This window comes from Teleopsis dalmanni, chromosome X, assembly GCF_002237135.1.
Source record: "Teleopsis dalmanni isolate 2A chromosome X, ASM223713v2, whole genome shotgun sequence".
In the NCBI taxonomy this organism is placed as follows: Eukaryota; Metazoa; Arthropoda; class Insecta; order Diptera; family Diopsidae; genus Teleopsis; species Teleopsis dalmanni.
The window spans coordinates 73,535,540-73,549,247 of NC_051848.1; the positions used below are offsets into that span (position 1 = coordinate 73,535,540).

At 30.1% G+C, this 13,708-nt stretch overlaps 1 protein-coding gene across 1 annotated transcript in view; it reads right to left on the bottom strand.

Moving 5' to 3' along the window:
* The window catches only part of LOC119690043 (gamma-aminobutyric acid type B receptor subunit 1), a 113,181-nt gene that overhangs the window by 19,095 nt on the left and 80,378 nt on the right, over positions 1-13,708 (bottom strand). Inside the window, exons 6-7 of the mRNA XM_038105025.1 lie at positions 5,316-5,439; positions 5,142-5,258 (exon numbers count right to left, since the gene is read on the bottom strand). Coding sequence (XP_037960953.1) covers positions 5,142-5,258; positions 5,316-5,439 — 241 coding nt within the window. The remainder of the gene's footprint in view (positions 1-5,141; positions 5,259-5,315; positions 5,440-13,708) is intronic.

Below are 13,708 nucleotides of genomic sequence, written 5' to 3' on the forward strand. Positions count from 1 at the left end.
GTCACTATATAAAGAAAGCTAGCTTTACAGCAACACTAATACTTTATTCATATTAATTTACTTAATAAAAGTAATCTTCTGTGGTTCAAATACTTTCAAATTTATATGACGAGTACTTGATATTACATTACGTTTAAATTAAAATTATTGTCAAATTTTCACTTAAAGTTTTGTAAAGATATATAATTAATTTTTTACTATTTGTGTATGCAAAAAAACAAACTTAAAAAAATTTTAAATGTAATTTATGTTAATTTATTTTGTAATACAAGAAGTGTCATCAATTCAATTTGCATAGGACATTCATCACAAATAAAAGTTATATATAATATAAATATCTTAATTAGAATCCAAATTTTATATAATTTGCATTAAATTTCAATTAATTATATATGGAATAACGCTTTGATAACATTAACACACATTTTAAGGTTAAAAATTACATTTATTTTATGTCGAAAAATTATAAACATTTTTTCTATTTTTTCTACTGTGTTATCCCGTGTTTTTTGCACCACACCCGTATGTACTCGTAATTTTACAATGTAATTTAGTAGTTTTTTTGTTTAATTTTTTATGATACATTTTATTTAATTTATTCGTTTTGTGCTGCAATTAATTGGTGACCACACAGTTAATTTGGTTGACTTAGCACAGAAATAAACCACAAATGTAGTTGTTGCAAAGTTTCGGTATTTATTAAATTATTTAAAGATTTATGTCAACAAGTGCACAAAAAGAAATTAAATTAACAAGTAATTAAATTAGCCAAAAATTAAGTAAATGGATATAATAGAATCACAAAGTGCACAAAGTATGTGGAATTATTCTCCAGATAACAATAACTTTCATTCCATGCCCGGTGGCAATTATATTGATCAGTCTACACCGTTTAAATTAGAAATCGAGTTCAGATACACAGTATACTTGTTTTGATAACACAGTACAAAATAGTGTTGTAATAAAACATTAAAAATAAAAATATAAGTAATTAATTTAATTATTCTACAGTTGGTTCATTTTCTTCTTCTAATAATAAATAATAAATTCACACTAGTAGTGAATTTGTTAATAAAACTTTCATATATTAAAAGTCAAGTACGGCTTCGGGTCAGTTGGTCAAGAAGTGCTGACACTAAGCTTCAAATTTGGCAGAGCACGAGTTCGATTCCTGATACTTGCAATTTCAAATAAATTATTTACGAATAATTAAATGCAAGAATTATTTCCAAGACCACTGATGATGGGTATTGAAATCTTTTGGTACTGAATGTTTCACTTTACTATAACTTCTGTGTTCTATTTGATTTTAAATAAATAAATATCTTAAAATGTAATTCTAGTTTCTTTCAAAAATAAAAAAAAAATAAAAAAAACTTTCCTTTGCAAAATAGTACTTCGAGTTATGGAACTTTGACTGTATTTTAATAATTTAAAAATATAAAGTGGTATTATAACAATTGTAAAATATTAATTGAACTACTGCTAATTATTATCTTTAAATATTCTTAACATTTTGTTAATTAATTTTCATTAATTTTTATAGCAAAGCATTATTATGATTCCGACAGTTCGACTGAAATTATGTCATATATATTTCATTTAATTATATTATTTAACCTAAGTAACATATAGGTACCAATGTACATAATACACATTTAAATTAATAAAGAAGGGTTAATTTACTAAAAACTAACAAATGATATATCTTTAAAAAAAAAAACTCTGAATTTTTAATAAATATTAGGCTCTCCATTAATAAACATATTTACTAATAAACATATTTATTCAAAGATATTTTGTACTAAGGGCTTGGTATTCTAGTGTGAGATGGTCTCTGTGGAATCAAATATCATCAAAATTTTTCATTCTCATATGTTGTCAGTGATGATAATTGAGTGATCAACTATTTAACAACAAACTTGTGACAAATTATTTTGAAAATTTTTCTCACTATTTCAATCTGTTAAGTTTTTTTTCATATAGGTATATTTTCTTTTTAGTTGTCTAGAATTTTCTTACAAAACTTAAACTATAAATTGCAAGACTGTCAATTTTGGCTATTTTACATATTTTTTTAAAAGTTTGCAGCTATTAAATTCCTTCCTATTAGTATTCTCATTAACTAACCTACTTGAAAAAAAAAATATTATCAGACTTTTCATTAATTCCGCAAGCAATTTTGTCAAATATCTGCGGAAGCACTCGAGTTAGTCAATTTCTTGGAAATGAAATGAAACAAAGGCCACTCAAACTCGTTACTGAGCATCGTCAACTTTGCTTTTAAAAAGTTTTCCTTTCATAGAATAACAAATTGGCTTAGTGATTGATTTCTTAATTGATTGCTGCCAACACAAAACGCACAGATACACAAATGTTCACCCACTTCGATTCCAAGGCAAATACTTACAAAAAAAGGTAAATAAGTAATTCGGTAGGGACTCAGTAGAGAAAATACATAGAAGTAAAAGTACAGAAACAAAACGAAAGCAGCAATTGTGAAATGTTGAAAAATTTCAAATTCAGTGCAAAATAACTATTCCCAACCTAATCGCAATTAAATTTTGTATACGAGATATTACGTCAAAACAAAGTTAAAGATAATTAAAAACTTATACCGCAGGATCATAGATCAAAGCAAAATTTGTGGGCTGTAATAGTTGTCGAGCATAAAATGAAGCAATGTTAAGCACAATTTTTTTTAACAACACTCAAAGGAATAAGGATAATAAGGACATGTAGATGGCAGCGAACAATAAAACCAAAAACATCACAGACATGTATATATAATATTAACAGCATAAGTTTTTGAACAAAAAGAAAACATTTTTTAGCCTAACAAACCCCAACGGTCAAAAAAGGTCAGAATTAAAAATTATAAGAGTCACAAAAAAAAAATATATATATATATATATATATATATATATATATATTTATATATATTTTGAAAGGAAACAGCAAACTAAAATTTAATAATAAAAATTATGAAAAAGCAAATTAAGTCCGAAAATGAAAAATGTTTAAAAAATGTAAATTAATGTAAAGTATATAATTAAGGCTCAATTACGCGTAAAAAATTGAAAGGATATTTTGTAACTAGTAATCTAAGGACCTTTCCATGGGACAAAAAAAATTGTTTGAAAGTAACAACATTTATAATTTTTAAAAGTTGCTGAAACGTTAAACCAAACACAGTAAGAAAGTGTTTAAAACGTCTTTTTCCCAAACTAAGTTTAAAGTCATCATTATATTGAGCATAATATGAAGAATATAAAATCATTTCAACTAACTGCACAATAGAATAAAAAATAGAGTACTAGAGTCCATAAATTATTAGAATAATAGCAATTTCTAAGAATAAATAGAGTGCTAGAAATAGAGTACTAGAGTCCATAACATACTATTAAAATAATGGCAATTTCTAAGAATAAACAAAAAGCAAAAAAGTGTGGTAATCAAGAAGTAAACCAACATTTAATAATTTTTTTATTTGTTTAATCCAACACAAAAAATATGGAACTGAATAATTTCATATGAATGAGGAGTCTACGATTCATAGAAAACGTTTTCATGTAAAAAACAACTAAATCATTCATTCACTCATTAGGAAGATTGAGAGATATCTTATTATTACTTTTTACTATTATAAAAATTATTAACATACAATCGCCCAACAGCCGGTACTACGGCCAGTAGAGTCCTATTGATTCAATTTCACTATTGATTAAACAAGACTTTTAACAGCTTTGTGAACAAAGTCCAGTACTAAATCTAGAGAAGAGCTCCTAATCTGTTCTAGTGACAGAAATTCCATATGAAACAAGTTTCTTCTTTGCGTTATTCAAGCTGCACAGTCACAAATAATATGTATAGTAGTTTACTCATCATCGAGGCATAATTTGCATTTCGAAATAAGCAGATAAAAATAATCGAAAATAAAAATAATAGAGATAACTTATAATAAAATAGAACTTATATATATTATATAGAAGGATCCACGAGTTCTCTATTTTGAGTCTAACACAGACTAAGTATTAAACCTAACTTAAACTAAATTATAAATTACCTGCGAACGCGTGTAATATATTAATTAGTACTAAAACTAGCCTTTTCGAATGATGCTTTAACACACTATTCACTATCAACAATCCTCCTAATTGGGTGAAAAATGGATGCTACATTAGATATCTAAATGTACGTTGTATATTACAAAATGCATAAATAACACTGTGCATAGAGTTTAAGTTTTATTTTTCTAATAATTAAATGGACACATACCAGATAACCTCCACTTTGATACCTTCAATGAAACTGTGGTTCATTTTCAATTCTATATATTGTAATCATGCAAGAAGCCGTAACAAAATTTAAATAATGAAAACAGCAATGGATCGCTTATAGAATAAACAGATTAAAAATTTTGATCATTCAACAAGCTCTCAAATGGAAGCCCTAAGTAGTCTATGACTAGAAGTACCATTAGAGACTTGGAACAGAACTTTCAATGAACACTAACTACTAAAATAATTGAACCCATTAAAATCGCCGTTTAGAAATTAGTTGAGAGGGCCTCGGTCCTCAGTCTTGAAAATCATCTGACTGAGATTTGACTTCATTACCCTAATTATTGGAAAAGATAAAAGAAACTTAACATCAAACACATTTAATGGATAACTAGTGGCTGCATTTTATGTATAAAATATATATATATATATATGGTACACACAAGAGCAGCAAACAGAATAAGATTCAGGATAGTTGTGTAGACGTTATTCTTTCTCAAAAAGGAATTAAAGGTAAAGTAAAAATTTTTTGGGCTTATAACTATTATCTTGAATAATACTGAAAAGCAGAAAACATATGATTTTAATCTGTTTTTGGAAACAATATTAAAGTTTGAAATTTATATAACTTTTACAAAGTACTAGTATTTCTGAGTACCAATAATATTTATTTAAATATTTTATATAACTACACTCATTAATAAATATTCCCATGATTATCAGTATGGTTACATTCAAAATACACAGCGAAATTTTTTTATTCTGGTTTCGTAAGTGAATTGAAGTTATAATTATTTTATATTTATTTAAAACACCAATATGAGATTAATAATAAAGAGATTTCTACATAAATCTTACTTTTGGATCTGTTTTAGCTTTTGTTGTAAATCGATGCACACGCCAGACTTTGCTGAACATAGCACCATAGGCTAGTGTAAAACCGGTGGATAATAACCAAGCGCGTGCTTGACAAATCTGCAAAAAATGAATTTTATATATGAAAAACTTGCAGGTATTATAGAAAAAACATACCTTAGGATATTCATCTGGACTCACAAAACGTCCATCCATGCCTAGTAAAATGACAGATGCAAGGCAAATAATAACACCGAATAGCATGATAGTATTACATACAGGATGCGATGATTGTATAACTCTGAAAGTTAATAAAAAAATATATTAAATCAATATCTCAGAAAATCTATAATAATGAAAATAGAATAGTTGAATAATAATTTGAGAGAACTAAAAAAATAAATAAAGACTAGTATACATATTAATGGCGAAGCTGTTTTTTCGAGAATAAACAAAAAAATTTGAACCGATAGCTACAGTTTTTAAGACCTGTAAGGAAATTTAAAACAGTTGCAGGGTGTACAATTATTTGAGACATCTGCCAAACTATACAGAAAAAACATAGAAAACTGACCACAACTTAGCTGTAGTTAATCATAGTTTTTAACATCTAGCTGCAGGGCTTACACATATATATGAGACAGCTGTCAGAGTATGTAAAAAAGACATAATTACCTTGCTTTAAGATAAATTCAGTTCATAACAGTTTTCAACACCTGTAAACTGGCATAGGATAGTTACTTAAAGATTCCTGCAGGATTCACACATATTCATGAAATATAAAGGTCGAGAATTTTACGTGAATACATATCGTGAAAGCTTAACATCACAATGTTTTTCACAAACGCATCGGTATATTGTGCCGATTAAAGCCCCATTGGAACTCCAAAGAATTCCATTGGTACCAGCTGAATTTTTGTATTTGGACATAACTTCATTATAGGTGAGGAGCGAGGTCTAATATTCATGAGACAGTTGTCCAACTGTATAGAAAATATATAGAAAACTTTACTAAGGATAACTACAGTTTATCAGAGCTATAAGTTGCTTAGAGGAACAGCCGGGTTTATGCATATTTTGGTATAAAAATGATATAAAAATGTAGGAAACTTACTTTAAGATACCTACACTTTATAACAGGAACAATAGTGGTTAGAAAAGCGGCTAGATGCACCATATTTTCGTGTTATTTAATAGAAAAGAAATTTAGTTGGAAATTGCAGTCTATAATTACTAGAAGATGATTACAGAAGCATCCTCGTGAAACTAAGTATAATTTAACACTTCTATTAAAGTGGACTACAATAACAATAAGTGAAGTATACTAAATATTTTTTTTTTTTGCGGCAAGGAGTGGAATCACTACGCATTGACCACAATCCGGCGCCTCGGAAGGTAGATGCCCGACTCGCACGGACTAAACCACTCCCCCTCATTTCCAGAGACCTTGTTCTGCCTCGGAACTACGTTAGTATTACTTCGAGGTACGGTCCCTATTAGTCATTTAAGACTTCCATCGGTGTGACTGCGGCAGACGATTAATCTTACCCTTCATCTTGGTGTGATACTGTTGTTTACTCCAGCTGCCTTCTGTCAGAGACTACTTTTTTTAATCTCAGAATGTGTGTTCCGGATCTTACTCCTGATCCGAATTGGAATGTCATCAGATTGCTCTTCGTTTTAGATTAGTTTGCATCCATAGCTTTCTTCTTTTACCTTAGCACATTTCCGATGAATTGTGTGATTTTGTTGCAATTTTCTGCTCGTTCTATCATTTTTTCTACGATATTCTCGACTGTGACGTGACCTATATATTCTACAATTAGTGTTCTTTCTCCATGCCATCTTTCGCAGTTGAAGAAAATATGCTCAGCAATGTCCTCGACTGATTGGTAGTATATACAGTTGGGCTGCTCTGCTTTTTGCATTCTGTACAGATATTTTCGAAAATAGCTATGATCAGATAGGAACTGTGTGACATTATAGTCAATCTCGCTGAAGAAGTATATTAAATATTGACTGAATTCATTATTAAGCATTTATCAATTAAATAAAATTATTTTGTAACGTTCTTAAGGATAATTTAGTAAGGCTATAAGTTGTTTATTCTGTATTACATATATATATATACGACTAATAATAAATTAGCAAACTGTATGTGAGCTTTTGAGCTTAAAAATCGGTTTCACTAGGAACTCACTTTATTGTTTGTATGGTGTTATTTTCGTAAGTTCTACACATTGACTGTTGGGTTCAAATTTTGAACTTTCAGAAAATTTGCTGAAGCGCATCTAAAATAAACGCGGTTATTAATACTTTTTTAATGGGATTTTCAACGGTTATACTATGTATACTGTAGTTAGTATGTTATATATATATATTTAATAATTCATGAAAATTACTTAGTATATAAAAGGAAAAGTTTTGTGTAATTTGTTCAAATCATGAAAGTTGCAAGGATTTCACTATAACTATGGCAGCTTTCAAGCTAGCAATTGGCAGCTTGAAATATAAACTTTCCTGGGAATTCTTGTTTCTAAAATGGCGTTTTTTTTTTTAGTTTAAATTAGAATTTGAAATGCAAAATATTCACAATTTCAGCAAGCCATGAAATGAAAATTACTTTTGCTAGCAATTTTTTCCAATGCCATTGGGTGATTATCCTGTAGTGCTTCACTCCTTTTGTAAGATTTTGTTTAAATTTGATTTTCCTTTTTGTATTGCAATAATTATGATTATTACTTTTCCCTGTTTGAGTTCTTGCCTTTATTTGTGTTTAATTCGATGACGTTCATTGTATGCTTTTGCTAAAACTTTTTCAATTATGATATTTTCTTAATTAAAGTTGCGAAACAAAGTTGCTCGTTTTGTGGTGATTGCCACACATACAAAGTAAATTCATATTTGAGCCTTTAATGCGATTTACTAAATTAAAAGTTATCTAATATTAACAGATTTGCTTGCAAATTAGCATATTTGAAATGAATTTTGGAAATCCGAAATCCAAGGCAACATATAGTTTCGTTACGTTTTACATTTTCAAATACTTTTCAAAGACTAACCGAATTACGCGGAGATGCATCGTTTTGCCAAAAACCAATCAAAAGTCATTTGAAGTTTTCATTTGAATCTTTTTCAGAATACATTAAATAAATATATAAATATATTAAGAAGTAATACAATTTACCTAAAATGGCATGGTTACCTACAATACAATAACCTGTAAGTAAACCTACTACAAGACTTATATCTCTACGTGGCATCTCAAATAGAGATGATTTTCTTTTGTTGGAGCTTGGCCAAATTGCTTACAGATGCCTGCATATATCTGCTTTGCTTTGCAATTACCAAAAATATCCCTATGACCGAGAACCCAGATTAGAGAAATATTGAACTGCATCGACATCTAATTTAGAAATGTGTAGCAGTCAAAAACTTTCCTAGATGTAAATTGTACTGAACTCAAGAACTTTAAAACAGCTTGACTGTCCAATAGCATGTACACAGTCCTGTCATCTACTTCCAGACAAGCTATAGCCTTCCTAATTGCCATCACCTCTACTTGAAAAACCTCACAGTGATCCGGAAGCCTATAATAAGAGTATATATTGAGCACTGCTGAGAAAACTCCACTTTCTATGCCACTCATAGTTTTTGAACCGACGACATAAATTACTTTATTAGTGATATATAGTATACACTTAAATTATTATATGATTATAATATCATATTCATAGTTCGTATTTATCAAACATGAGTCAACAATTTCTGTGAAAATAAATTTAATGCATTGCAATGTGAAAACGATTGTGATATTGTCGGCTTTGACGAATTGCAAACGTGTTCCAAACGCATTGATTTAATATTGGTTGTTTCAGATTTATTTCGAACCGGACATGCAATTTTTCGTATTTATCAAGAGTGAAATATAGTATAATATATATGTTATGTAATGGTTAATGGTATTTGGGGGTTTTCGGGTTAGGCTAAGGCCCCTATGCACTGCGACCAGTTTGATCTATTGTGCACCCCTTTGCATTTAGATATTTAGTATCTCGAAGAATCAAATCAGCTCCTTCGGAGGGAGTTTTCGAAACTCTTCATCCTCTAGTTGGTATGTATCTAAAATTTTGTTTCTTCTATGGCCTAGTACATCACAGTTGGTGATCAGATGTTCCATAGACTCTACCTCATCACAGCAGAATCTGCAAATATTAGTGTCTGATATACCTATTTTATGTAGGTGTTTATTACATGCGGTGTGGCCTGTTAGTGCACCAGAGAGTGACTTTAGATTCCTTTTGCTTAGGTTGAGAGCGATGTTTGCTCTTTTGGCATCAAAATTTAAGAATTTTTTGGAATAATATAAGTCGTTTATTCCATTCCAATATTCATTGATACTTTTTGGATCCATTTTTTTGTCTCCATTTTTATGTTCGTTTAATTGAAGCCAAAGAAGGGGATTGGACCAATGAATGATCCTTCTGCCCTTTTTTTGGCATAAAGGTCCGTCTTTTCGTTGCCTTCGTGTCCTTCATGTACATGGTACCCAAATCAGAGAGACCTGGTTGTGGGTGGCCAGTTGGTTGAGTGCATTGTTACACTCTATAAGAACTTTTGATGTGAAGTTATGTATATATATATATATAGAAGAGAATTAGAATGAAACAAAGCGTGGTTTTAGTTTGGAAATGATTATTCGTAAAAGAGTTACGTTTCTTTTTTTAACCATCATTTTTTTCGTTCCTTTGATTGACATAGCATCAGCAGCATTTACAGTATTTTGGGAGAAAACACCCAATATATTATAAATATAAAATTCAATGTTAAAAATGAAAACGTTTTTTTTTTAATGTAACAACGTATAAATGTGTGTGCTGATACTATCTCGATCGAAGGAAGGAAAAAAATGATGGTTAAGAAATAAAATGTAACTCTTTTATTGTTGGCGAATAATCATTCCCAGACTAAAACCACGCTTTGCTTCCTCTTAATTCTCTTCTTAATGTATAAATGTGAAGTAATTAAACATAAGAAGAACATAAAGATATAATATAAAAATCAATTATCATTCTGCTTTTCTAAATATTATCCTGTTTAATTTAACTTATGTACCATGATATCTGGTAAATAAGCCCTGGTTACTTATTCAAAGGCTTATAATATAAAATAAATTATAATGTAATATTTATAGTATTTATGATTCTAAAACTTATTGTTAGGCTGCAAATAAAAGCGATTTAATAAAGACATATTCTTTTTTTTTTTATTTTTTTTTTTTTATTTGAAACACAATATGTACAATAATATGAATACATGTTTCATTTGACTACGACTAGTTCATACAAGAACTATCAAGCAGTTTTGTTACATTTCAGTATACTTATTAGAATTGTGAAGTTGTCAAAGACTTAGTGTTAATAGTAGTAATCTAAATTATTATTAGACTACTAATTCGGGAGTAGATCTGAAGGCTTTGTTCGTTTAAGTCTTCTCAGCAGGCCAGATGTATTAGACAGATGGTTGACTGTCACGTTTGAATGCTGTTGTAATCGTTTTTGGTGCTTTACCGCGAACTTCTGGATTACTGCAGCCACAGATTCGATCTCCAAGTCCCGATGGAGGTCAGTATTCCTAATAAACCACGGAGCGTTGACTAAGTTTCTTAAAACTTTGTTTTGAAAGTTTTGAATGATTTGAATAGTGGATTTTGGTGCACATCCCCACATCCCCATAGACATATTCTTAAATAAATAAATTAAAAAAAAAAATGGACAGGATGTCATTTTCTCCGACACATCGAATTGAGACTGTGGACGGTTTAGTCCATTTCAAATTTTTATCAAGTTATAGGGTGGTGAGTCAAAAAAAAGTCTATCTATTCCATTTCAGCAAGTGCAAAAAACTCAATGGAGACTGTCGCAAAATCTATTGTAGTAATAGAAAACCAATCTTTATATTTCAAACTTAAATCGTAACTGACTATTAACTCTAAAATACAATCTAAAGCTATTTAAAATAAAAACTTAGAAACTAAACGATAACTTTTACAGATCATAAAAAACGTCATTCAAATTTCTTCGCCCGTCTGCGTACCCACATACTAGTATATATATTTATGCAAGTATCTACGAATATATAAAATTATAATTAAATTTGGAAATAAAGCTACGAAAATAAAAATTCTTACAATGAAATAATTATAGATATGCATTTCTCTTGGAAGTTTAACTTTAAAGGATGTTGCTTGATGTTAATGTTTTTAAAAGGAACACGCCTTAAAAAACACACACACACACAAACAAAGAACTCCTTTAACATAAAATTTTCTTTTCTTAACCCAGAGAGGACAAATAATGTTAGTTAAGGATGCTGCGATACGAAAGAAATGATAAAGCCAGCAAAAACAGAATTTCTGCTAGAATGTAAGCACTGGTGCTTACTCTCCTGAAAGGACTGAAATAAAATGTGGAAGGAAGCATAGAGCAGTAAGGAAGCTGGATGCAATTTTACTACAATGAACATTTTTTTATTGTTTCGTAATTTTCATTGCACAAGTTTTATTTTATTATTTTATCATTTTTTCATACTTTTTATGGAGCTTTTTCTTCGCAAATTGTTGACTTTGTCCTTTGTTTAGGGAATAGTTTCTAGTGTAAATATTATAAGTTGCGCGTGTTGGCTATTCTCAGTGTTCATAATAAAGACGTCACCGTATTTTTATTTGTTGACCTTTTGAAATAAATCTGATAACAGATGCAGAGTTCATTTTTTCAAATTTTTTTTTTGTATTTTGCTTCAGTGCATTCATTTTACTGCACTATTTTAATGTAGTCTCTATCTTGATAACTGATAATGTAAAAGTCTTGAAGCATTTTTTTCAAAGGAGATACCATACGGGAGCATACTTCCGACTACACTCACAAAATACTAGTGTCAAATTTTCAGGACAGAAAATTTCATACAAAAGTTGGAAGTTATACAACAGCTAATGTCGACATAAAGGCTGGAGTTACTCAAAGTAGTGTTCTTGGTCCGATACTTTACATGCTGTTTACTTCGGATATACCAAACAACTCTTGTTTTGTCACTTCTACGTTTGCTCATACTGTTATTCTTAGTTCTCATCAAAATAGATTCATAGGATCTAGAGACTTAATTGAATACCACAATCTCATTGAAACTTGGTTAGCTAACTAGCGCATTCACATAAACGAAAGCAGAAGTCCGCATGTAACATTTACCCTGCGTAAAGACACATGTCCCTCAGTTAGCTTCAACGGCATCACCATCTCACAATCAAACACCGTATAGTATCTGGGTATTCATTTGGAGAGGAGACTAACATGACGCTAACATCTTGAGGCTAAGGGAACTCAATGTATATAAAGCTAAATACACAAAAACTTCACTGATTATTGAACACGAATTCCAAGTTACGTCTAAACCGGAAAGTGTTGCTCTATAATAGTTTACTTAACCCAATTTGGAAGTATGGTGCTGAATCATGGGACAATGCATGCTCCTCCAACATCAAGTTTATTCAGCGTACTGAAATCCAAAATTCTTCGCTTAATTACTGGTACTCCGTGGTATATAGGAAGCCATAAAATTCATGAAGATCTGAATATACTACTCATCACAGATAAACTCATTAAAATCAAATGAAAATACAGAAGCAAAAATTTGAAATCTATCCGAACCACCTGACAAGAAAGCTACTGCTAACCAGGCCTTCTTCAAGATTACGCAGAAAAGATGTAGCATGCACTTATTTTTATTCTTTGCTTTAATGAAGTTTTGAAAAAATTGCAACTGTGGTAAAAGCGGGTCGTTGGGAATAATTCTAAAAGTGTGATGTCAATAAAAAACAATTCATAAACAAGCAAAGTTATCGAGTTTGCTACAAAAATTAAAACATTCCAATGGCCACAAATCGAGAACCACTATCATCACCACTATTTATGTTGGTCCAAATAGCCACATACTGTGACGGTCGATGGTCTCTCTTTTACTGTTTTCAGTTCGTTATGCCAATTTTAATGCGAATATCCAACGTATAAAATTTTGAAAGCTGCTCTAAAGGCGTAGATAACCAGATATTTTGGTGAGTGATAATATAGACTTTTTTCTATATTCTTCAACGCTATAACTGAACGAAACCGTGCCACAAATCATTTTGATGGCACAATAAATAACTATGATTAGTTGATGCAAACTGACTCTACTTCTCGGTTTCAGAATTTTAGATTTACTGAAGAAATGCCTCTCTCTCTATATGACTAAAGAATCTACAGGTTTATATCCATGCAACCTGTAATTCATTAGTCGACTGAATAGAAACGTTTAAGATATCGAAAACTCGAAATCAATTTAATTGTTTCTTAGCCTTCCTATTTGTTGTGCCTGGCCTTCATTTTTGTTGTCTTAGAACTCGTAGTTTCACTGAACCAGGCTTTAGGTACTAGTTTATATTTGGAACTTCAATTTGCTGCAAATGACATTCATTGCAATAGCTGAGTCAAATTTGTATCTTCTTAGAACACATGACTTCTGGATCTGAATAAAAT